At 42.5% G+C, this 25,272-nt stretch overlaps 2 protein-coding genes across 2 annotated transcripts in view; both read left to right on the top strand.

Annotated features, from left to right (window-relative positions):
- LOC127046810 (uncharacterized) overlaps positions 1 to 25,272 on the top strand; it is a 278,001-nt gene that overhangs the window by 247,428 nt on the left and 5,301 nt on the right. The gene's annotated exons all lie outside the window — the stretch shown is intronic.
- STYK1 (serine/threonine/tyrosine kinase 1) lies at positions 2,968 to 24,240 on the top strand. The gene is made up of 10 exons (XM_050944212.1): positions 2,968 to 3,055; positions 12,418 to 12,527; positions 14,707 to 14,844; positions 16,068 to 16,334; positions 16,918 to 17,099; positions 17,685 to 17,768; positions 19,169 to 19,377; positions 19,674 to 19,714; positions 21,185 to 21,281; positions 23,639 to 24,240. The coding sequence occupies exons 2-10, from the start codon at positions 12,461 to 12,463 to the stop codon at positions 23,841 to 23,843; spliced, it is 1,290 nt and encodes a 429-aa protein (XP_050800169.1). The 5' UTR covers positions 2,968 to 3,055; positions 12,418 to 12,460; the 3' UTR covers positions 23,844 to 24,240.

Raw genomic sequence — 25,272 nt, 5'->3', positions numbered from 1 at the left:
CATGATGGAGGACAATGGCTCAGGGGAATTGTGGGAGTGAGAGATTGAGTCTTTCACTTTGAGGTCATCTATTCTAATTCTGACTCAGTTCACAAAGGAACAGCTGACTCATGGAGATCATGGAATGGGTGTGGAACCTTTCACCTTTAGGATACCGCCTTCCATCTGGTCCCACATTGTGGAGGCTCAGGATGATCAATGAATCAGCTGTAGAGCCTTTCAAATGTAGGGCACTTCTTTTATCAAGTATCAAACTGGGCTGTGAAAGTGGGACCAGGTAATCTGTCACCTCTAAATTACTGGTTCCAGGCTGGTTGCCAGGGAAATGAATACCTCACTAGAATTTAGGAATAGGAAAGACATTTCATTTCCAGTGCATTGGTTCAATTCCAATTCCATGCTGCTACATACTTTAAATTGTTACTATCTGATGGTTGTTCATGACTTTTTAAAATAATTTGGAGATAAGAGTGGTTGTTGTTTGTTGGTATTTGTAATGTGGGCAGTTAGCCATTAGGAAATGGGCTATCAAAACTGGCACTCTTGTTGGCAGTTTGATCAGAGAGGCCCAGGACTGAAATGACCAGAGTGACTCAATTACCCTCTCATCTCCAAAGCATATTGGTAGGGATGGTGTATGTCTGTGTAGTTTGCACTGTCATTGCTTGTGCTGTTGCTGTTCTAAGATCAACAAACAACTTGAGTTATCAGAGCTGTCAATCCACTACCTTTCACCAGAGCTAAAAATGTCTGCTTAAACAAAAGTATTTAAACAATGCTGTGTTTTCTTTATGATGTGAAAGAGAGAGAGAGAGAGAGAGAGAGAGAAAGAGAGTTTTCTCCGAGCAGAAATGTTTGTTTTTCACAAGAGAAAATCTGAAAGCGACTGATTCCTGTTCCTTGAACCAAACAGGAAGAGGGTCAGGAGAGTGGAACAAGGAGGGGGACCATGTCCTGAGATCTGAACTCTGAACTCTGCAAATACCTCCTTCAACCAGTCTAACTGGAAGAGCACAGGAAATAGATTTAAAAGGGGAAATCAATAACAACCAAAGTAGCTGCTCAAAAGCAGGCTTAGAATATGAACTCATCTCTTCCACCATTCTGCCTAGAGTCAGAGACTGGAAGAAGGGAAGCAAGTTGTCTATGAATAGAAACAGGAAACTTGAACGTGTTCCCCAGGGTCTCCATGAGGAATGTAACCATAGGTGTCACCTCACAGACCTTGCACCCTGATTAAACAGAGAATAGACTCTTATGATTCATCTGTTCTTTCTACCATCTTTCAATAGGGAACAGGGTGTACAATGGAGTTCCTCTGTTTTCACAGAAGAAACACCCCTCAGATTGAACTCATCTGCCCTTGCATCAATGTTAATAAGAAATAGTGCCTGAAGTTTGTACTGTTGATGTTATATCAATGTCTGTAACTGGGGCAAATCTTCAAGGCAGATAAGGCCTCACTCGTTCCCAATGAGCAAAAGTCATCACAAAAAACACTTTCACTGATACTAATTTGCCCTTCCTGCCAGTCTCATTAGAAAGACCAAGCAATGATGGACCAGAGAGCCAACAACTCCCTTTCCTGCTTCAGACAGGCAGGTTGTACAGTGAAGGGCAAGACACAATGGTTGAGGAAGGTGCGGGGAGCACTTCCACCATCTGTGCTATTTCTCTTCTATGGATAAATCAATGACCTCATTCTCCTGCACTGTCAAACCATCATCTTTTACCACCACTAAAATCTACCCAAAAGAAAATCATAAGCACAAAACCAAAATGTTAATAGGGAAATAGTTTATTCTGCTCCAGGTGGTTGACTGTGATCATATCAGCATGCGTCTCTCTCCAAAGCCACCTGCAGCATGTTATTGCCTGGGAAATGGACTCTGTGTCTCAACAGCAGGTGATATGTAATTTTCTGTTGTAATATAACCGCCACCCACTTTTATTAAATAGCTGAGCAAATAACCCTGTATGCATTTGCATAACTTGATAGCAGTAACATGAAACTCTAATGGAAAGTTTTACAGTGGCAGCTGAGGTGACTTCTGGAAATGGAATAGCAGTGTGTGCTGCAGATCAGGACTGAGGTACACTGACTGAGCTGGGTGTGTGACATAGGACTTGAATAGCAGGCAGTGCTGCTAGTCAGGAATCGGAAATGAGATGCATTGGCGGAGGTTTGTGAAGAACTGAAATAGCTGTATTGAGATGAAGAGCTGTGATAGGTCAGATCTGAGGGGCATTGACAGAGCTGCGTGTAAGCCCAGGACTGCAATAGCAGAGGGGTTGCAGGGTAGGACTGAGGTGAAGTGGCAGGTTTATATGTGAAGAAAGCTTGCACTGCCTCTATCTGTGTGGCCAGCCTATCCAATGCTGTCAGTCTTTGTCTACCTCTCTGAGTCACTAATTCATCCACAAAGGGAGAAAAAAAAGTAGAATGAATATTTGGAAAAATCTCTGCATATTGTCCTTCAGGATCTGTTCTGCCTGAGAAAGGTTCCCTGGTGTCTGGAGCCTTTAGCTTTAGGGATTTTTTTGGTACAGATTCTTTATTCTGTGCACCAATTCTTTCTGAAAAATATGATAAAAGTGTGTGACTTTTGGTGTTTTCTTGTTGCCCAGTTTCTCTTTTTCATTCTTTCTCTGTGCCTCTGTTGATCTGTGTTTGTGTCTGCCTTTTTTCTCTTTCTTGTTCACTGTGTTCTGAGGTCCCCACCCCAGGACTCTCTCTGGCCTTTGCTGTCAAAGCTGCAGGGGGTATTTGTATGTGGAAGAGCCAGGCAGACCCGTTTTACCAGTGTGTGTGTACCAGTCAGCCAGAGTGTTAGAAATACAATCACATGATCTCCCTGGGGAGACAGCTGAGAAGACTTTGAGGAGCAAAGAAGGGAAGTTGGGCACGTCCAGGGTACGAAAATCACCAGGAAGGAACTAGTCTTGGGAAACACACAACATAGCCGTCAGCACTGTTGTGAGATGCCTAGGAAAGAAGCAGCAGATTGGAACTTCAGGAAAAGGCTACAGTGTCAGTAGAAGCAGTATAACTCAGGTAGGCAAGAGAAAACATTGCTGGAAGATAATAGATGATGTATATTTAAATCTTTGAATGAAATTTTACTCGTGTGTCATCCAGTCTATGCAGTGGCTCTTTAGCTATTCAGCTGTTTGTGCTGAGAATACCTGTCTTTGTAAATGCCAGTGGTAATGCTGATGTTGGGGCAGTGGGGTTGAGGAAGAGGGAGGGAAGAAAGGAGCTGTGTAGGGGACATGTATCTCAGTTCTATCTAAGTGAAATGATTTCTAGAGGACTTTTTGGGTGAAAAGGAATATTTTTGCACAAAATTAAGGTCTGTCCATCAGAAACAAGGAAGTTGAAAACTCTAATGTAGAGTCTTCTGTTAGTCTGTAAGGTGGGTTACTGGGTTACTTCTGTTAGTCTATAAAGTGGGTTACTGGGTTACTTCTGTTAGTCTATAAGGTGCCACAGGACTCTTTGTCGCTTTTTACAGATCCAGACTAACATGGCTATTTCTCTGATACTAATGTAGAGAGATGCTGTACATATTGTATATACGTTCTGTGTTACATATGTGTGATACATGCCTATGGACCTGATTCTGATCTAATTTACATTAGCTTTACATCTTATATATATGGTTCAGGGTAGAAAGCATGTCCATTTTATGACGAGCTGGACTGAATCCTCAGAACTTACCCATCAGTGCAGCTTGAGGAGCTGCATAATAGAATGGAAGCAACTTGCAATGAGAGGTGAGGGATGAAGAGGACAATCGTTCTTATTCTATAGTCTACATTTAAAATGCTGCAGCGGTGTGGCTGCATTGATGCACTTGCACTGTTGTAGTGCTCCAGTGAAGACTTTACTTATGCTGACAGGAGGACTTCCCCTGTCAGAGTAGGTAATCCTGCTTCCTGAGAGGCAGTAGCTATGTTGATGGGAAAAGCCACAACTTAGTGCTGTCTACACCTGGAGTTAGATTGGTATAGCCATGTCTCTCAGTGGTGTGGATTTTATACTGTCATAAGTTGCTAGTATAGATCAAGCCTGAGTGTACAGAGGGATGTTGCCAGGTTTTCAGAATCTCTCTGGAAAGTCTCAGGATCCAGACAGGCAGTAGAAATGATAGCTGGGGTGCTCTGAAGGAAAAGGAGGAATCAGCAGACAAGGGGCCCCGTACACCAGGTATGTAGCTTTTGATTAAATGTGTTCTGATGGGGGCCAGTTTGGCAGGCCTAAGGGCTGGGGGAAAAGTTATTATGAATGTTTCTTTTAGCAAAAAGTAAGTTTTCCTTGTCATTAATTTCAGTCTGTTGCCCCTTTTTACCTGAACAGTTAGCCAGTATGTGGGGCCTTGCTGGGCTGTTTCTGTCAGCAAACATTTCGGATGCTACACATCAGATGTATTTTTGGTGCAATCCTGTTTATTTGCAAACTGTGTACATAAGCTCATGTTTTTCTGAACACTATAGAAACAAACAACAGCCAGCAGTTTCCTTGCTCAGAGTTTCCAAGCCTGCCTGTCTGATGTGTTCTGTGGCCAAGGAGCTCTGTCTCTCGGCTACTTTTCAGGGCTATGCTCATGACTGCTTCTCAGGCTTTGTGGGCTTCCTGACTCTCAGACACAGGTTCTTGCCAAACAGTCCCTGTGTTTGCAACCAGCCACAACAGAAACCCTCTTAGGCTATGTCTACGCTAGAGAGTTTACAACAGCCCAGTTGTACCAATGCAACTGCGCTGCTGTAAGATCTCTTGCATAGCTGCTCTGTGCTGACAGGAGAGAGATCTTTTGTCATCATAATTAAACTACCCCCAATGAATGGCTGTAGCTACGTCGGCAGGAGAAGCTCTTCTACAAAATAGCGTTGTACATACTGGCGCTTATGTCAGTGTAACTTTTGTCCTCAGGAGGGTATTTTTCTCACACTGCTGCCTAATTCTCCTTGGGTTAGCTGTTGCTCAGGCCTTTCCATGTGGCCCAGTCTCTTGGATGATGGTTTTTATTGTTGTCACTGCATAAAAGGTGCTTAATTGGTCCTTCCATTTAGCCTGAAGAAAAAGTGCTTAGCACACCCATCAGCTTTCAAGAGGTCTGTGTGATTGTCTAATAGTGAAAGACCATCTGGATGGAATAACAAATCCTTATTATTTGAAAATTGTTCATAAAATTGTTCATCACAGAACCTCCAACAGCCTCATCATTCACAGACTTTTTTCTCCAGCATCATCTGTGCAAATATCTCTGGTGCGAGCCTAGCAGCATTTTCCCTCTTTCTCTTGAAAACTTCTATTTTTTCTTTTTCTTGGACCCTCAATGCGTTTTTTCTGAGATCTCTGTTCACTTTCAAAATGTAACCTTTTAACATGTATTTACACTGACCTCCACAACTCCTCTTCCCTCCCTAACAATTGTTTTGCTCCTATTTTCACAATAAGTTACATCACCAATGTATTTATTATTAGGAGTGTGAGGTATGAATTCTAATTTTATATTCTTACCATTGCTAGTTCAATGAGAAAGTGCTTTGTAAGAATCATAGAATCATAGAATATCAGGTTTGGAAGAAATCTCAGGAAGTCATCTAGTCTAACCCCCTGCTCAAACCAGGACCAACCCCAACTAAATCATCCCAGAAACAGTTTTGTCAAACCAGGCCTTAAAAACCTCTAAGGATGGAGATTCCACCGCCTCTCTAGGTAACCTATTTCAGTTCTTCACTGCCCTCCTAGTGAAAGAGTTTTTCCTAATATCTAACCTAGACGTCCCCCACTGCCACTTGAGACCATTGCTCCTTTACTCATTGCTCCCCAGAAGTCACTGAAATTTGAAACTGAAGTGTCACTTTTACTTTATTACTTGCATTCTGAGGGAAGAATGGGCTGTTGCTCTGGTTATTAACTATCATTTCTTATTTTTTATTACATTGTCTACTGTCGGGTTGTGGCTGCCCAGAGCAGGTGTGAGGGCAAGTGAATGGGATTCACAGTGATGGAATAGATAAGAAACCTCAGGTCTAGGAATATGAAAAAGAGGGAAGACCTATTCATGGCTATGCACAGACACATGAATAGAGACTCAGACCAAATGTTGAAGAGAAGAAAACAAGAACCACCTCGAACAGACAGGACAGGCCCAGGCAGGAGGGCAAGGAACTGAAGCAAGACTACTTCTGAAAGGAGATGGAAATGAAAATGAAGGACAGACAGCTCCAAAGTGAAGTTTTCATTGTATATAAAAAGATTCAAGAAGAGATGTTAGAACAGTTAATCCAACAATTTACCTGTAGCTGGACTACATGCCAGTGCAACACTTAATCACAGAGCAATATTACAAACGGGACTGCCCCTTATTCTCCAGCTCCCTTATATCTATACCCAGGGCATTGTATCTCTTCATATAACAGAAACAAGGTAGACTGGAATCCCAGACTTGGTTTACATCACCAACTTATGTCAGTATAACTACGTCATTCAGGGGTGTGGTAAATACCTACCCCTAAGTGCTGCAGTTATCCCACTGAAATCCTGTTTTTTTTTCCATCAACATTGCTACCCCCCTCCGGGAGGTGGAGTACCTACGCTGATGGGAAAAAGCTCAGCGAGATGCACTGTATGAACTGGAAAATATTAGCTCTGTTACCAATGCTTGTGTAAATTTGCTACTCGGATTTGATGTTGAATGCTTGTTTGCATATAATAAAATAGATTATTGAAACCCCCCCTTCACTTGTTGGTTTTTGTCTATCACCGTTCTCAGATATTGCCAGAATATCCTTTGCTGCCTTGCTGCGTTCGACTCAAGGGCCTCAGAGCTACTTTTCATAAGTGTCAGTAGTCATCTTTCTTACTGAGCAAGCAACAGGAGATTTGAATTCATTCTAGTCTCTGCTTTTGAGGAAAGGGCTAGTAAGTAGCACGAGTACCCAGAGAATCAGGGAGTTTCCATGGAATTAAGAGTGTTTTTATGGGTTATCACTCTAGTTCTGACTTTCTTTCTGTTACATAATTGTAAATCTCTATATAGATTCATATTTGTATGTCTGCACATACTGTCTGGAATAATATTGTAGTTCAAGAAATACCTCTGTATTGTTATTAGAGAGAAGGTGTCTTTTATTTAATTTATTTTTTAAAACATTTGTGAGAACATGGTGCTGGTGCAAGGTGGCAACCCTGGAGACTGAAGTGCTCTATTTATTCACAGAAGAGATATGGCATAGGCAGTGGCAATGCAAGGTTCCTCACTCTGCCTCCACTAATGTGCCTTAACCCTGACCTTGGAGGGACCATTTTTAAGGCAGAAGGTAGGTTAGTCTTAAAAGCCTGTTCCATGTTTGGTCTCTGCTGAGATAGTCAGCAGGAAGCCAATTAGTTTGTGTTGTAACCATGTATTTGTGATGTGAACACCTGAAATAAGAGAAACTAGACTGAGATCTACCAACACATTTCATACAAACCACCCCAAAACTATCTGATGATAACAACTTTCAGTCAATACTGAACTGAGCTGAGCTGGGTTCATTTTGGCTACTGAAAAGTGCAAGTCTCTAGCCTGGTAGCAAATGTGCTAAGCCAGCCAGTCCCCTCAGGGATTCATTTGCTTAAACTCTTTTTAAACACCATGTAAGTTGAACACTTCATGCCTCTGGATACTGTTTCATGCTTGTTACACAATTAATTAGCAAAGAGTGTATTTAGAATGGAACTGGGAATTGGAAAATGTTAAATTCCGTATAACCTTCTCTGTTCCCATGGCTGTAAAAGGGGGATAATAATACTTATACACCAAACAGCGGGGTTTGTGATCAATCAGTTAATGTTTGTGCTGTGCTTCAAAGCTGGGATCCTAGCACACAAGATTTGCTATACTGCAGATCAGAAGAGTGACCCGTGTAAAGTGCCAAGTGCTACTAGAATCAATTTGTGCTTTACATTGAAAATAACACTGAAAAGTATTTCAGAAGATTATTATAATTTTGTTTTAAATGGAATGGTGTCCTGGATTTTGCCCTCACTTGGTTCAATTTTGCTGGAGGGGCTGTTGTGTGAATGGGCTTGTCTAAACTAGACTTTGACTGAAAAAAATTCTTTCCATTGCTAACAGCAGTGCAGTTCCACCAAAGAGAGCAACAGTGCAAATAAGGTGCTGGTCGCTGCCAGCTATTTTATCACCAGCTTGCGTAGACCTGCCCTGATCATGGATAGACAACATAGCAATTAAAATGACAACTTCCTGTATTAATTCTTCTGCCACAGCTATTGCACCAGTATTAGCAACACTGGGATTTTTTTTCAGAGAAAGGGCCGGTGTAGATACAGCCTTTGTGTCTAAGATGCTTGTGTGAATTTGTTTGGTTATGAGCACCTTTGTGACCGTACAAGCACATCTGTGTGTAGATACAAGTCTGTGCGCACACACATGTCTCTGGGTATGCATATGTGTGTAAATGTGAATGGGCATTTATTTGTGTAGATCTGCATGTGTTTCTGAATGGGGGACCAAATGCATGTATTTATTTGTGTGAGTGCTTGTTTGTAACTGGGAATGCAAGTGCCTAAGATTGTACCTATTAGTGACTGTGTCCCTGTATTTGTTCATGACAGTGTGCGTGTATTATACCTGAGGTGGGTTTACTTAGTTTGCTTGCTTACAAGGTAGGGCTGAAAGGTTTGGGTTAATCATATTGACTTTTCAGTAACAATCGTCCTTCTGGTTGACTCCGCTTTCAATGATTTGCTCACTTCGGAGCCACTCCCTGAAAACAAGTGAATCTGCTGTTGCACTGAGCAGGAAGAGAATTAAAAATGAAATACAGCTCTAGCTGGGAATTCCCAAAGTGCTGCTTATAGACTCATAGACTTGAGGCCAGAAGGGACCATCGTGATCATCCAGCACACTGCAGGCCCTAGCTTTATCCCACTTTGTTTCTTCCCATCTTTTTTCCTATGCACATGTCAAACACCGACCTGTAATTGTATCCTAAAGTCAGCTCTGTTAAGTGTTTTCTGTACCACCAAAGGTTATAAAACTTATTTGTGTCTATAAGGAAACAGCGCAACACTAACAATTGTGTTGAAATGCAGCAGCCTTGCACAGTCTGCTCTAAATCATGCAAAGACTTGTGGGATTAAGACCCTAGCAGCTGTGCAATGGTCTGTATAAAAATGTCTTAGTTGGTTCTCAGGGCAGGAGTATTGTGAACAATGTCCCACTGGTCCAGTACAAGTATAGTGAATGAATTTACTCACTTTTCTCTCTGCTGCCACCATTCACCACAGTAACTCTCTCAAACAATTTAGATAAAATGGGTCAGATCCTCAGCTGGTGTAAATCAGTGCAATTCCATTGGAACTATGTCAGTTTGCACCAGTTGAGACTCTGGCCTCATGTGTGAGTAACAAGGTCTAGCTGCAAAGGAAGGAGGTAGGCACACATTTTTGTCTTTCTTATTTGACTAAAATTGCATCAGTGTCAGGGCTGTGATCAAGACTTTCATGAATACTATCCCACTGCTGTGCTGTGGCCTACTTCAAGAGTACTGATCAAATTACTGGTCTCCATTTTCTAATTCACTACAGTCATTCTCCCTCTCTCTCTCCCTCCGTCCTTGTACCTTCAATGTGAAAGAAAGAAAGAAAGAAAGAAAAAAAAATTAAGGATGGCAACAGGAGTCTTTCCAATGCACATATGAATTCTCCCAGGAGTATACAGGAAAACACATATATTCCTATAAAAACATTTGCATGGTCATGAGTTTCCCCTCAATATTGGTGCAAACAAATGCTTGCACAAATATTTGCAGTAAGCAAATAAGGATAGATGTGATGTGAATATGGTCAAATTGAACTTAAATTAGAATTAAACAGAACAGGGTTATCATGTTGGCCTAAAACCTAAGCATTTCTCATGATTATGCTAAAAAGGTGTCAAGCAAAATTTCCCAGGAAGCTTTGCAAAGTCAGGTTAAGAGAGACAATGAAGAGTTATTAGCAAGCAGCTTTTATATTGCTTATAGTCCAGAAAATATATCTTAAGGTTATAATCTATTTTTTTCCTGCTGTTTACATTTTTTATACTTTATGATTAGCTGTGCTTTGCAAAAAAACACGTTTGTGTTTAACTCTGATTATAACTGAAACACAAGAAAAGTGTATATGGGAAACATAGCATGTCTCACAGGTGCATAGGAAATATTAGTTATAAAGGTTACCTTAATGTTTAATTGGTTAAAACTCTTGTTTTAAACCTATGCTAAATTCTGCAGTTAAAAGGTTACACTGTTGTAATACTTTGTTATGCTGGAAATTTAGAGCAAATGTAATATATAAGCCATTGGCAATAAGACTGACCTTTGTCAATGATTGAATGGTACCTGTTGTGTCACTTGGCACAAATTGTAATGTGGGATAAATATCCTGTCTATAAAAGTCCATTGAAATTGCTGTAATGCACACCAGTGTGGGTGGGCAGGCCTGATATTCCAGGGTTAGTAAATTAACCTTTTCTGTTTGTGCTGTTTGATCTTAGCTTTCTAGTCTTTGGTTAGTATCAGAGGGGTAGCCCTGTTAGTCCCCACAAAAACAACGAGGAGTTCAATGGCACCCTTAAGACTGAATTGGCCTTGTCATCACTGGTTCTCCACTTGTGAGGTAACTCCCTTCTCTTCATGTGCCAGTATATTTATACCTGTATCTGTAATTTTCACTCCATGCATCTGAAGAAGTGTTTTTACAAAAGCTTATGCCCAAATAAATCTGTTAGTCTTTAAGGCACCACCGGACTCCTTGTTGTTATTGTAGTCTTTGATTAGTAAACTAAATTTGAGCTTGACCAACTGATGTCTCAACCAATAAATAATCAAAAGAACCCATTATTTACAATAGAAACATTTTTCATTTTTCACCTCACTCTATCTGTAGGAATTACAGCTATATTATCTTGCAAGGCTCATAACATCTTATGCCAAATGACACAGACACCTGTATGTTTTATAGTTTTACCAATAAGCTGACACATACCTGGAAATGTTTACTTATATTGGCATTGGAGCTGATGCAAGTTTGTCACTAAGTAAGAATTATTGACATGGTAAATAGTCACCTGCCTATATTTCACAAATGTATATACTATCACTCTGTCACTGGAGTTCAGATGAGACAATTTAAAGACAGAGAATGTGAAATATGTATAGTAGAAAAAACAGAGCTGTACAGCAGAAAATGCCGCTATTGCGCAGATGATATTGTGAAGTTATAAGTACGCTGTCATATGTTACTTGATAGTTCAAATATTTGTAAAATGGTCTTTTAAAAGTGTGGGAAGTACAGCCAAACAACTATGATGAACAAAATTATTGGTATGAAACTGTACTCCTGCAGGTTGTACTGACGTGCAGCTGTAATGTCCACATCTAGATACTATACAGCATTATGGACTAGACTCACCAGTACCTTCTGGCTGCTTTACACATCTCAAGTAATGCAAAAATGCTGTAAATCTATATTAATAGGATCGTTAAAGAGGGTTTACAGCTGCTTTGCAATGCCAGAGTAGCACAAAGCAACTGGTGTGTATTGGTTGAATCTAGTCCTATGTATGCAAGGATACACAATTGGTAGTTATAGAGATTTTCACAGATGAAGGGGCACTGTACATAATTACAGGTGTAAAGGGTCTCTTTTAGGGAGTATTCGGAATTACAGGTGTAAAGGTGCATATTTGCATGTTGCGCGGAATGTCAGGTGTAATGAACGTTAGAGAGAATTACAGGCGTAATGAATCATATGTATGAAGTTTCCTTACAGATCTGATTATGTCTGTAATATGGAATCACTATTGGAGACCTTAATGAGAAAGCTGCTGTTTATTAGTATATGTTCATGATGCAGTAACATAGTGCAAGCACTCTGGTCAGGAATACCAGGTAGAATGGTGTGATGTGGTGTCTTATGCATATGCACCTGATGTTTTATAGGCATGGAGATAAAAGACTGAGTTATTCCAGCATCTGAAATGTGATTTACACAGATAATTTACTTATAAGTAAACTAATGTCTCTTAACTTGTGCATGTGTGCCTGCCTGAGGAACGAGAGGTACCTGACTCTCCCACATGGTACTGTAGAACAAACATAGGCTTAGTAAGAACAAACCTAGCCTCTGCTCCTGTACTGAGATACCATCACTAGAAATTGATTCTGACTATGCTATATTAGACCATTAACCACTAGGTGTCCATAGCTCTCCAAGTCTCTGATTTGCTTCCTCCCACTAATCTGAGGCTAGATTAGAACCAGTGACAAAGATGGTGAATAGCATAGCTTCTCACACAGTTTCCCAGGAACCATCTGGTCCTACCACTGTATTTATGGTAATGCTTCATATCTGTGCAGTGGAAATTCCAGCGGTGAAGGGCATGCTCACACTGAGCTGATCATGGCAGGGGACATACGGAGACTCAGACGTATGCTACTGGAATGCAACAGCAGTGACAAGTTATGTGGTAAGATTCAAGGAAACTGTCTTCTTGCCTTTTAATTTTGTGTGTCCAGGTCTCATTAGCTGAGCAGCAGGACCTACTCAGTCAACTGTGAGCCACCCTCACCTCCAGAAAGTGATTTGATTGGGCCTCCCCTGCAATAAGTCCCAGTGCATGACATCTTCTTCACACCTGCCTCCATCTGTTTTGCCTTTCCATCTGAGTATATTGGCTTTGTCACTCAGGGTGGAGAACAAAGAATATGTTTCCAGAAGTGGCATATATGGCTGGATGGAAAGGATAGGGGAAAGATGGAAGAAGATTTCCTGTTAAACAGGAGGAACAATGTAACACCCTGATCAGGGTTCAGAGAGAGGTATACTAATTCCACTTGGGGGTCAAATTATTATCATCACAAAGCTCTGAGTCAGCCCACATCAGTGTTGCACTGATCCCAGTAGCACTAGAATATAAGCAATAAACAACATAGAAGCATTCTCACTGGGATGCCCTGCAGCTGCAGGCTTGGCAACCTTATCTGTTCTGGTTTAAGCAAGGTTGAGCTTGGACAGCATTTGATGGGAGAGTTAGCTAGAACAGTGCCTAGAAAAAATGGTGATGGATACCCTAGAAATACCTGAGATAGGAAGACTATCAAGAGAAACTCAGATGCTGCAAGAAATGCTGTTTGTGACTCATTAGGAGAGTCTCTTCCTTCTGAATCATTGCTGAAATCAATGCCCCTGCAGGAGGTTAGGGGAAATCACCTTTTGGTTGAGACATATAGATGAGGTCTTGACCACATATGGTCTTTAAAGATCCCATGGTACTTTTCAAGTGACCGATATTGGTAGGCGCCAAGCTCCACCAGCCCCTATTAATTTCATTGGGAGTTGAAGGTACTTATCACTTTATATGAGAATGGCAGCATCCCAGAATATTGTGACCCAAGAGAGTAAGGATGTTAACCCCAGCATTCTGGCCAAATTCCAAACCAGTTAATTTACTCTTCAGCCCTAATATCCCCCACCCCAGTATTTTAATGGGAGAAGTTATTCATTTCACCTCAATTACACAGTTGTGCAACAATGTTGACATAGAATGGCTGCCAGGCTCCACCCCAGAGCCAGCTGTATTTCATTGGTGAGTGATCCCTAAATGTACTGGCTAATACTTTCAGTCTTCAAATACAAGTATGTGGCAGTGGGGTGAGGGGCATGCACTCACCCTATTGAGGAAGAAGATAATAAACTCTTCTGGGTTCATCCACACATCTGCAAGACTTGCTATGTCTGGAGGGGAAAGCTTAAGAAGCGAACTCCAGTCCAAGGATTGGTAACTGGGGAAGATTATTGTGCCTCAGAGACAGCTGATTATAGGGACAGATTAGTGAAGAGGGAGGAGTCATTGATTCTGGGATTGCCTGAACCAGATATAGAGTGAATGTTTACCAAAAAGCCGGAGGGAGGGTCTAGGGAAGGACTCTACTCCTGATCATGACAATAAAATGCCTATAGATAAGCTGGGACCAAGGTTTGTCCATGAGATTGAATGTCTTGTATTTCTCTCTCTCTTTTTTTTTATTTTGGTCTTCCCTGCTCCTGGAGACGGGGTAAGATGTGTGTGTGTTGTTATTTTTTGAGAGAGACTCTTGTATACCCCAAGCAGAGATAGGAATCTGTGAGTGTCAGAAGAAGGAAGCAACCCAAACTGTGGTTTGGGTGGGGGGACTCCAGGACAGGGCTGCCCAGAGGATTCAGGGGGCCTGGGGCAAAGCAATTTCAGGGGCCCTTCCATAAAAAAGGTTGCAATACTGTAGAATACTATATTCTCATGAGGACCTGGGGCAAATTGCCCCACTTGCCACCCCCTCTGGGCGGTCCTGGTCCAGGAGATCCCATCCACCACAAGGCACCTAAAGAAGTGGCCTGATATATAGAGGTGAAGAATTCCCTTTGACTTCAGTGGGAGTCTTAAATAGTCAGCCCCTCTGGAAATCAGGCTAGCAGTTGATAAGGTGCTTAGATACTACTGCAATGATCACAGAATGGATGGATAGCTCCTTCATGTTGAAAATTACTAGAGTGGACTATTGTTATGGTGTTGTACAGACTCTGTTCAGTGTGGGAGTGTTGTACACACTGTGATTTCACTGAGCAATAACGACTACTCCGTGTTCCCTGTTTTCTCTTTCCATTGACAGTTGTGCGTGAGTACCAGACTGAAGTGATCATCATCCCTGTCCTTCTAGTGGGTGTCTTTGTCATACTGTTAAGTGTGATCCTTTGGCTCCGCTATCAAAGCTGGAGGTCGAAGCAACAGCAACTGCTCAGACGTCAAGGTAACAAAGGGGAGAGAGATGGGTTGAATAGCAAGTCTCTCATTCCCACCCCCAGGGCTGTCAGAGACTAGGATAACTGAAGAGCATGAACTTGGCACTCAATGGCTTTGTCTAAATTAGGATCTCTAGTTCACCACTGGTACAGCTTCACCAGTGGTAGCAATGGTGGAGGTTGTAGCATAGAGAAGACTCAGGTACTTAGACCATTATGTCATCTCACACATTGTGTCATGCTCTGAGTAGAGTTAGATGGCATTAGGGTGACCAGACAGCAAATGTGAAAAATCAGGACACAGAGTGGGGGGTAATAGGAGCCTCTATAAGAAAAAGACCCAAAAATCAGGACTGTCCCTATAAAATTAGGACATCTGGTCACCCTAGATGGCATAGTGGTAAAATCACTTGAGACCTGTCATGCAGGGGACATGGTTTCAAGCTGCAGTCTCTCACTTCCTTCAGTGCCAGTGTAGGCTGGCCACAGTGCCATTTGGAGGTTAATACTCTGCACTGCAGTGGATCCAGGTTCAGTTTCTAGTCATGGTGTCCTATGGTTAGGAGCACTATGAGGCTGGATTGGCTGGCATATGCTGTGTGGGTATCACAGATTTGATTCCCAGTTATAGTGGCCAGTTCCCAGGAGCCCACTCAGTTGTGGCTGGCAACACTACAGAGTTGGAGTGCATTGCAAAGTGGCTAAATCAAGAAACCCAGATTTGAGCTTGTTTTGTATCCATGCACAAAGAGCAGAACAAGTACTTCCAGTCTAAAATGAAATGGTATTTATTAATTGGTACATATTAGGGGAATTAAGAAAGAATGAAAGTAAAGTCTCTAAGGACACTGTGTGTCTCTTCTCTGTAACAATCTACAGCAATTCTGAGAACAAAATGGCTGCTGTATCTACACACAGGCAGAGTTCTTAGACATGTTAAGATGCAGTACTCAGAAAACAAGGGTTTCATAGTTACATATACCATAGATTTCAGGTCTCAGTTTCTCCTGCCTCTCAGCTGGGTTGTGTGGGAGCCCTGGGGAAGCAAATTCCTCTGTCTCCTTACGGGCTGGTCTACCTGAGACCAAATAACACTTCCCCATCCATGATTCCGAAAATCATAATAGAGCATGAGCCAAAGGGAACAGTTCATGGCCAGTGGCAAAATGTAAAAGGGAAAAATTCATCCCCCAAATGCTTATATCTCATTTGGCTTTCATCTTTGCAACAGCTGTTGCCCCATTGCCAGCAAAGGACAAGAACCAGAAGGAACACAGTGAGTCAGAGAACACCTACATCCAGCTGAGTGAGACAACTGTGGAGAGTCTACTAAGATCTGCAGCCTTGACTCTGAAGGAGCTGGAAATACCACAAGACAGACTCATACCAGGGTCCTTGGAGCTGATACACAATGGCAGTTTTGGGGGAATTTACAGAGCAGAACTGGAGACTGGGAATCCTGGGAAGACTAAGACAGTCATCCTGAAAGCCTTACAGGGTAACACAGGTGGCAGGAGTGCTCCATTTGTATACACTTCTCTGTTACCCACTAGTGTGAATCCACTAGAAATTTCCCATTCTCTAGCTCTGAGTCTGTTTTCTTTCATAGAAGTTGTACAAGGGGCTGCCCCTTTCTCTGCTGTGAGCTACCCTGCTTTCCTGTTTGCATCCCACCAGTGATTCCTCTCTCTCTGTGTACCTCTCAATCTCTCTCTATGGCTTTAACGTCGCTACAGAATTTGATCATATTTAAACATGCCTGTAAAGGTGTGAGATGACAAGATGCTGACCATGATTTTGCATTCACTGTAGACAAGCGCAACTAGTGTTCATCATCATGTCAGCTAGTTGTGGTTAAACTTTGGTCTTAGCAGGGTTTAGTCACAAGCAGTATATATGCATGTTAAAGGAGTTGTATTGCATGGTCTAAATAATGCTAAGTCCTGCCATGAGTGCAGGGGACAGGACTAGATGACGTCTTGAGGTCCCATCCAGTCCTATCATTCTTTGATTCTGTGTTGAGAATATTGAATTGGTTCTTTGCTCTTTTTTGCCTCTGTCTTTTTCTCTGGTACTTTCAGATACTGCTGGACCCAGTGAGGTGAAGGATTTCCTGGGAAGGATTAAGTTCCATCAGTCCCTTGGTCATCATGATAATATGGTTGAACTGATAGGATGTTGTGTAGTCCAGCTGCCCCTTTATATGATCCTGGAGGATGTGTGCCATGGGGACCTCCTGAACTTCTTGTGGACCTGCCGCAGGGTAAGTCTGAGGAAGTGAATGCCAGACCAGTTATCATGTCTATCCTCCACCTCTGTCCATGTCTCTTACATACATCTATTTAAGAAGAAATCTTTATCATGTGTAGTTCTTTTAATCCATCCATCCATAGACTTCTCTAATCATCCATCCATTCACAGTACAACTCTTGCTTTATGTATGTATATTTCCACCTAGTCATTCCCGTCACGTCACATTTCCCCTTCCTTGTCACTTACCCACAAGCTGTGCCCACTACATCACTCACCTACCCTACCAGCCATCCACTCCTCCTACGCAGCACCTACCCTTCAATTGTCTAACCATTCACCTTTTTACCTCCTCCATGTTTGTGTTTGATGCAATACCTGAGCATTATAAATGTTTATAAAGAATAACTATCTCAAGCAGGGCCAATAATGCCAATTTGCCATGGGGCACATAAGGAGAGTGATGCCTGTAGAAGGATGAAAGGGTTAGATGGTGCCATTTGCTGAAACCAGAATCTCATGAGAAAGAAGCAGCATTCCCCCTCTTTTGCTCTACTGTGGCATTTGTTTGATATGCTTTCTGCTTCTCTTTCTCTAGGACATAATGACCATGGATGGTATCCCGTATGACCTCACAGAGAGGCAGGTATATAAAGTCGGGCAGCAGGTTGCAGCTGCCTTGGTAAGTCTGATGTAGCTGCATCTTGATTCATTTATCATGATAGGCGAGACAAAGAAAGAGACGGAAACCCACTCTAACATCAGAGTCCAATCTGAGGAAGTCTATTCTTTCAAATTTAGAATCCACTAAAAATTACGTTTGCTAGATATAAATAGGAAGCAAAAATGGTTTTAGTTCCTGTTGGATTTGATAAGACACTGTTACTGCCTGTTTCTATTAATCCTTGAAACAGATCAGGAATTAATTCCATTCAAGAATCTGTATTGTTTACCTGCCGTAGTAGCACAAGCTGACATTTAATTAGAAAAACTGTAGTTTAAAAATGGAAGCGCTCAAGAAACAGAAGAGATAAAAATAAAGGAAGGATGGTATTGTGGTTAAGGCACTGGACAAAAACTCAAAACATCAATGTTCAATGGCCAGCTTTGTCACAAATTTAGGCAAGTCACTTAAGCTCTGTGTGTCTCAGTCACCTGTCTGGAAAATGAGGATAATAATATTTTTCTATTTAGACTGTAAGCTTTTTGGGGGCAGGAGTTTCTCTTACTATGTGTTTGTACAGTGCCTTGCACAATGGGGCCTGATCTTAGTTGAGGCCTTTAGAAAATACTGGAATAGAAATATTTAACCCAGCCAGAAAAATACAATAATGCTGAACAGAATATTATTAGAAAAACCCAAAATGCCCTTCTGTTTCATGAATGAAAATGTTATAGCAAAGAAAGGGGGAAGCAAACACAAGAGTAACAGGGAAAAGATAAGAGGGAATGGTTTCCCCCACTGTTGGATTTTCCCTTTCAGCAGGATTGGATTCCCTCACTGAATGGATTCACCCTCCCACTTCTCATTAGTTAAAGCAGGTATTCCCTCTCAGTAAAAGAGAAAGGTCTCTCGATTAGTGATTTTCACTCTTTTAGGAATAGAATGTCCTCTTTGGCAGATTTTCCCATCCAGTAGGAGTGGATATCACCTGACTGGTGGATTTTTTGTTCAGTAGGAGCAAGGAGCTCTATTGGTGGATTTTTCCACACCCCCTCGGTGGATTAGGTGTTGTTCCTGCTGGTGGATATTTACTAGAAGTGGCTGCTTTCAGTGTTAGTAGCTGAAGTGAGTTTCCTTAGGAATTTTGCATGAAAGGCCAAAGGGCTGAGGGAAGGGCCATAGGTCTTTGCATAGTATTGGAACTTCTTGGCCTAACCAATGAGAATGTGTCTCTAGTAAAAGCTCTTTGTGGTATTGTGTAGGTGTTCCAGGTACACTCACCACATGTTTGGCTGCCAGGGACTCAGGTCACTGTGGTGCATGAACCATTGGTGGGGGAAAAGGGCATAAATTAATTGATTTTTTCAGTCAGTTAAAAAGAAAAAAGACTGACTCTTCCCCTTTTTCCAACTTGCCAGGAGTTTCTTCAGCAGAAGAAGCTGTTCCATGGGGATGTGGCAGCCAGAAATGTCCTGATCCAGTCTGACTTCACTGCCAAACTCTGTGGGCTGGGCCTGGCCTATAAAACCCACACCTATGGCACCAGCTGTGTCACACAGATTGTGCCACTCAAGTGGCAGGCACCAGAGCGGCTATTAATGAAACCTCCCAGTATCAAGTCAGACATGTATGGTTTGTTCTGGGATGAAACTATATCTGGATTTCAAACCTTATCTATCACTTTCAGTTCCTCACACAACTCTTCATTCTGATTCCCAGATCAAAACTCCATTGTAGGGCTCACCCTTGCTTCCAGCATGGAGCTCCACCTGGCGGCTCACCCCTTCCTCCCTTTGCTCACTTCCCCAGCTCACACTCATAGTTATCATATGTTTAAATGGCTACCTTGCTTTTTTCAATTGCTTTCAGGCTAAAGATGGGAATAAGAGCTGCCACTGAAACTGACATTGTGTTTTCTTGCAGATGGTCCTTTGGAATCTTACTCTATGAGATGATCACATTAGGTAAGGAGAAAAAATAAAATCCTAGGGAAAGGAGGGAGTGTCAAGGGACAGCTGAGGCTAAGAGTCTCAAACCTGAATGCATACAGTTAGGCATTTAAATAAACAGCTTGATTTTTAAAAAAGGTTTAGATCATCCACTCCCCTTTTTGGATTTCCTGTCAATGGGATTTACCTCAGTAAATCAGGACACTTATTTAGGAGCATATATATGGGGGGAGGGATACCTCATTGGTTTGAGCATTGGCCTACTAAACCCAGGGTTGTGAGTTAATCCTTGAGGGGACCATTTACAGATCTGGGGCAAAAATCTGTCTGGGGAGTGGTCCTGCTTTGAGCAAGGGGCTGGACTAGATGACCTCCTGAGGTCCCTTCCAACCCTGGTATTCTATTAAAAATATATATATTGGGTTCAGGTGCCTAACCTTAGGCACTCAAGGTTGAAAATTTTGACTTAAGGGCCTCGATTACATTGGCAGTATGGCTACTGAAAAAAGATGGGCTACATTCTACTGCTGCTGCATGCGCCATCAGAATCAAGAGTGTGTGGGAAATGGCCATGGTGTCTGTTATGTCATGTGATCACCTCTCTTTGCTAGAAACTCTACTGAGACCTCTACAACTCATTCTATAGAGACAAAGAGAACAGCCTTCAGTGAGAATATCTTTCTGCATTTACTTACCTAGTGTCAGATAACTTAAAAAAGAAAGGCTCTGTACCCTATTCCACGCTGTGCCTGAGTCATCCAGTCCCCCTAGTTAGTCTGCAAACATTGCCCTAGAAATGAAAGGATCCATATCCCATTCTTTAAACTCTGTGCTATCTCATCCCTACAGATTCCATTTCTGACATTAAGTACATTTTTAGAGGGGCTTCTCCAGCAGTTATCTTCATATTCCCCAAATAAGGATACAACTTAGGCCGTATCTAAAAATGTGCCTCTGTTTTTCTGGCCTGACAAACGTGAAGAAGAGAGAGATAGGAAAGACTGAAATAGAATAAAGAATGTAAGGGATTAAAAGACTGCAATTCATGTGTGTGGCCACAGTGTGTCACCCTTATTCCTCACCTTCCTTTCCTCACACTCTAGCTGTCCTCTTTATGCCGCACACTTCCTCACTGTGGCTTAGAGCTGTCACTTCTGAGTTTCAAAAAACTGGGGCATCCAAACCATTTCATCTGGAACAGCGACGTTAATGGAATCATTCATCCTGGAAAAATCTGGACAAATGGCCACCCTAATCTAGCTACAGATGTTACTTTTTTTCTGTGACACTACACTGTCCAGCCACCAGGTGTTAACCTTTTATGACTCATCACTCAGCATTTCTCTGAGACGAAAGGAAAGTTGGCATCACAATCTCACTGGTTTATTTGTGCCAGGAAAGAGTAGAGGCCTCACATAGGAGCTGGAACCTGGAAATCATTTCCCCTGATAGTTTTAACTTTTGTTGTTGATTTTTCTCTTCCAGGGGCTCCACCATTTCCTGAGGTGCCACCTTCTGATATCCTACAACACCTTCAGAGACTGAAGATTATGAAGAGGCCCTCCACCTGCCAGCCAGCTATGTAAGGGGCTTCCTCTTCTTCTAACCTGATCTGAGTGGTGGGGCTCATACTCTGCTCCCAGCTCAGAGCTGCATGGAGAAGCTCTTACAGCTGCAGTTAGCAATTTTTTCCAGTCGTGCCCCTCTTACCATTCATGGAATTTGTCTTCCCCCATTACTTGTAATCTGAAGTAATCCCTTACTTCTGCACTGTTGCTGGCGATGGAGCTGTCTTTAGAGCTTGGTGCTGGAGAGTGGCGTCTGCTGGCCAGGACTTTCATGTTGTTCGTGGCATGGGAGGACTATTTTATTAATTCCATCTTGCTATACCCATTGTGTTCCCTGCTCCTGCTATTATGGCAGCAGGTCCGGTGGGACCCATGGGATCCCAGTTTCTTTATGCTCCTTTCAGGGAACCTCTTGCACCCCATTCCCCAGAGGGGCACTGTCCCGTCCCCCCCAGTTTGCACACCACTGTTTTACAGTATTTACGCTTTCCCTCAAAGATCACACACTGTCCTTGCTACTACTTGCTGAGGGTTTTCTTCTTTTTTTCAATTTCAGTCTATATCTGAACATTTCACTACCAGGAAGATGTCGATAGACTAGTGAGGAATTCTGAAAATGATTAAGGGAGTGAAGGAAAGATTTGACTAGAGAGATTAGGAACTATTAGGAAAGGGATATATAATACAGAAAATATCATATTTCCACTATATAAATACTTGGTATGGCCACACCTTCAATTTTGTGTGCAGTTCTAGTCGCCCCTTCTCAGAAAAGATATATACAAAGAAAGGCAACCAAAATGCTTAGGGGTATAGAACAGCTTCCGTATGAGAAGAGATTAAAAAGACTGGGACTGTTCATCTTGGAAAAGAGACAGCTAAGGTGGGGATATGATAGAGGTCTATACAATTGTGAATGGTGTGGAGAAAGTGAATAAGGAAGTGTTATTTACCCCTTCACATAACACAAAAATCAGGGGTCACCCAAGGAAATTAATAGGCAGCAGGTTTAAAACAAACATAGTGAACTACTTCTTCACACAATGCACAGTCAAACTGTAGAACTCATTGCCAGGGGATGTTGTGAAGGCTAAAAGCATGACTGGGTTAAAAAAATAATTAGGTAAGTTCATGGAGGATAGGTCCATCAATGGGTATTAGCCAAGATAGTCAGAGATGCAACCCCTAAACCTCTGATTGCTAGAAGCTGGGACTGAGCAACAGGAGATGGATCACTTGATAATTACCTTGTTCTGTTCACTCCTTTTGAAGCATCTGGCATTGGCCATTGAAGATGGACCATTGGTCTGACCCGGTTTTGCCCGTCTTATGTTCTTATATCTGAGGGGGATAGAATGGACAAGAATATTTGTAGGATGTAAATAATAAGGGAGCTAAGTTATTTACTTTGGTACTGGTAAAAGAGAGTATTGCAAGGGCTAAATTGGATGAAAGGGAGTAAAGGGAAAGTTGAGGCTGGATATCGGGGAACATTAAATAACAGCGACGGACTATGGAACAGATTTTAAAAAAAAGAGATGTAGATACCTAACTCCCATAGATTTAAATGGGAGTTAGGTGCCTAATTACCTTTAAAAATCACACCCTATGAGACTAGGAAGGAAGGAAACAGAGGATGCCAGTCACTTGGGACACTTAAAACTAGAACTCGAAAAAAGCCTGGAAAATAGACTAGGCAGCAATCATTTATTGGCTAGGGCGATATGGGATGATGGACAAGATGTGCTCTAACAGACCCTCTTTAATCTCTTCGGGACTCCACTGTATGAAACTTTGACTGCCCAAAAGTCTCTTTCCTTTTCTTGAAGTTTCTTCTTGCCACTTTGATCCCCCATCTGTCCTGCTGTGCTGTTGTTCTATCTGAGTCTTCCCCAATTTGAACCTGGTTTTCTTGACTCTCAGAAATGAGAGGAAGTGTCAAAGCAGTGATCAGGTCTTCCAAATGGTACCGGAGTCTTTCTGATGATAACTTGTTCATTCCCCCCTGGAAATAAGGGAATTCTCCCTTAAATGTATGAGTTATCCTAGTGGAACAATATCTCCTGTGCTGACATCAGTCCTGGACAAAAGAGCTCCTGGATATTCAACAAGGAGTCCTGGTAGCTCTCTCAATAAGAAAGGCAGTGGTATGACTTAACGAACATGACCCCTCCTCCCCCATTCCATTTTCATAGGTGAATTCTAATACTAGCATGTGTGCAGATTTCAAAGGTCCCTTATGCTAGCTGTGTATGTAGGTGACATCAAGATGTGGTCTCCAGAGTTTTCAGTGGGAGCTGAGGATTCCTTTGTAGCATAAAATTGTCCTTATGCCTCGTTCCTGGCTTCTCACCACTCCTCCGTCTTACAGGTATGGTATCATGAAGTCCTGTTGGCAGTGGAGTGCAACGGACCGGCCGCCGCCCGCAGAGCTGATCAAGCACCTGCAAACAGCAGCTAAAAGCAGCAATGACCAAGTGGTGCTCCAGGTGCCTGAGCTGGTGGTGCCTGAACTATATGCTGATGTGGCTGGCGTTGATTTGAGGAGTCTTGCCAGGGACTACAGTGTGCTCTGAAGCATGCCTCTGTGTACAGGGAAGGACTTTATCTCTGACTTTGCCCCTCTTTGAGGATACAAGGGGCTGACCTCTCTGGAACTCAGAATGAAGTGTGTATTGGGAGGGGTTCCTCTATTTTATTTTTAATGCAGAATGTAGTTAAAAGGGTGGAAAGTTCTGAAATAAACACTAGAATCCAGAAAAGACTCCTAACTCACCACCTTGAAATTGAGAAATATGTCCTGCACCACTCAAATGCCTCTCTACATTATGACTGGCTCCACCAAAGGGGACCAACCAAACAGAAACAATCATTCTGAGTGACCTCAAGGTGGTTATGAAGGTGGCTTCAAGGTTCAGTTATGAAGTTGTACAGCTTTGAGTGAATGAAGTCTGTGACAAGGAATCATTCCGATACCACCTTAGGGAGAAGGGTGGGGTGGTAAAAAGTCTTGTCACCCATGACACCCCACTTTTGCTACTTTTTCCAGTCATACATGTGAAGAGAAGGCTTCGACCTGCAGCAATGGCAACTATGTGGACGGGACTGAAAGCTGACTACAAGGATTTACAAAAGGTGGACACCATGGATGGAAGGGGATTGCTTTGGTTACAAAGCATATAAGTGGGAGGAAACGGGATGAAAATGAATGAAGGGAAATTACAGGTGGATATCAAGAACCATTTCCTAACTGTGAGGATTTTTGGAAGTCACCCCCCCACACACACACACACTCCCATTCCCCTCCAAGGAAGTGTTGCTTGAACATTTTAAAAGAAGAATTGGATGATGCCCTGAAGAATATGCTATAGGACACAATCTTGGAGTGGCCCTAGAGATAAGAACGTGGATGGATTAGATGATACCAAATAAGTCTTTTCCATCTCTAACTCCTCTGTTAACTGAGGGCCCATTCAGATGGAGGGTAATATTGCTTTTCAACATTCCACCCCATGGATCATCCTCTCAGGTGCTTTATGGCATAACCAACTGCAAAACAGTAGACACTGTATTCTGATAGAATGAAATACCCTGAATGTTAAGGGATGCAGCAGAGATAGCTCTATTAATGTACCACTTGATACAGGAATGCAGGATGTACCACTTGATGCAGGAATGTGTCTTGGTTTGTGGCAAGTGGCAGGGACAACGAGTTGTATGGGCCCATGGTGCCCAGGCTCCAGCAAATTCAGGGCCTGGAGGGCCCAGCTCCACCAACGTTCAGAGCCAAGTCTCTCCCTTGGCCCTGCCTGCCACCCCTGCGTGCCTCCCTTGAGAGTCTCCTGGCCACACCTGCTGTCCCCACGTGCCTCCCCCAGAGCGACCCTGCCTGCTCTGGGTAGCGAGTGGCTTCCCTCTGCAGCTCCATGTTGCAATTCCTCACCGGCCCCTGCCGGCTACAAGAGAGTGGCGCCAGGGGCAGGCTAAGGCAGCTGCTACTCCTAC

This window comes from Gopherus flavomarginatus, chromosome 1 (assembly GCF_025201925.1).
Source record: "Gopherus flavomarginatus isolate rGopFla2 chromosome 1, rGopFla2.mat.asm, whole genome shotgun sequence".
NCBI classification, from domain to species: domain Eukaryota; kingdom Metazoa; phylum Chordata; order Testudines; family Testudinidae; genus Gopherus; species Gopherus flavomarginatus.
The sequence above is the reverse complement of the archived record's forward strand: the minus strand, read 5'-3'. Positions and strand labels throughout refer to the sequence as shown.

What these genes read in the sequence shown, in the direction of transcription:
- STYK1 (XM_050944212.1), top strand. Translation starts at nt 12,461, where the DNA reads ATGGCAGGGGACATACGGAGACTCAGACGTATGCTACTGGAATGCAAC. An exon ending in TCTTGTGGACCTGCCGCAGG is followed by an intron (nt 17,100 to 17,684) that starts GTAAGTCTGAGG and finishes CTCTTTCTCTAG; the next exon opens with GACATAATGACCATGGATGG. An exon ending in AGCAGGTTGCAGCTGCCTTG is followed by an intron (nt 17,769 to 19,168) that starts GTAAGTCTGATG and finishes CCAACTTGCCAG; the next exon opens with GAGTTTCTTCAGCAGAAGAA.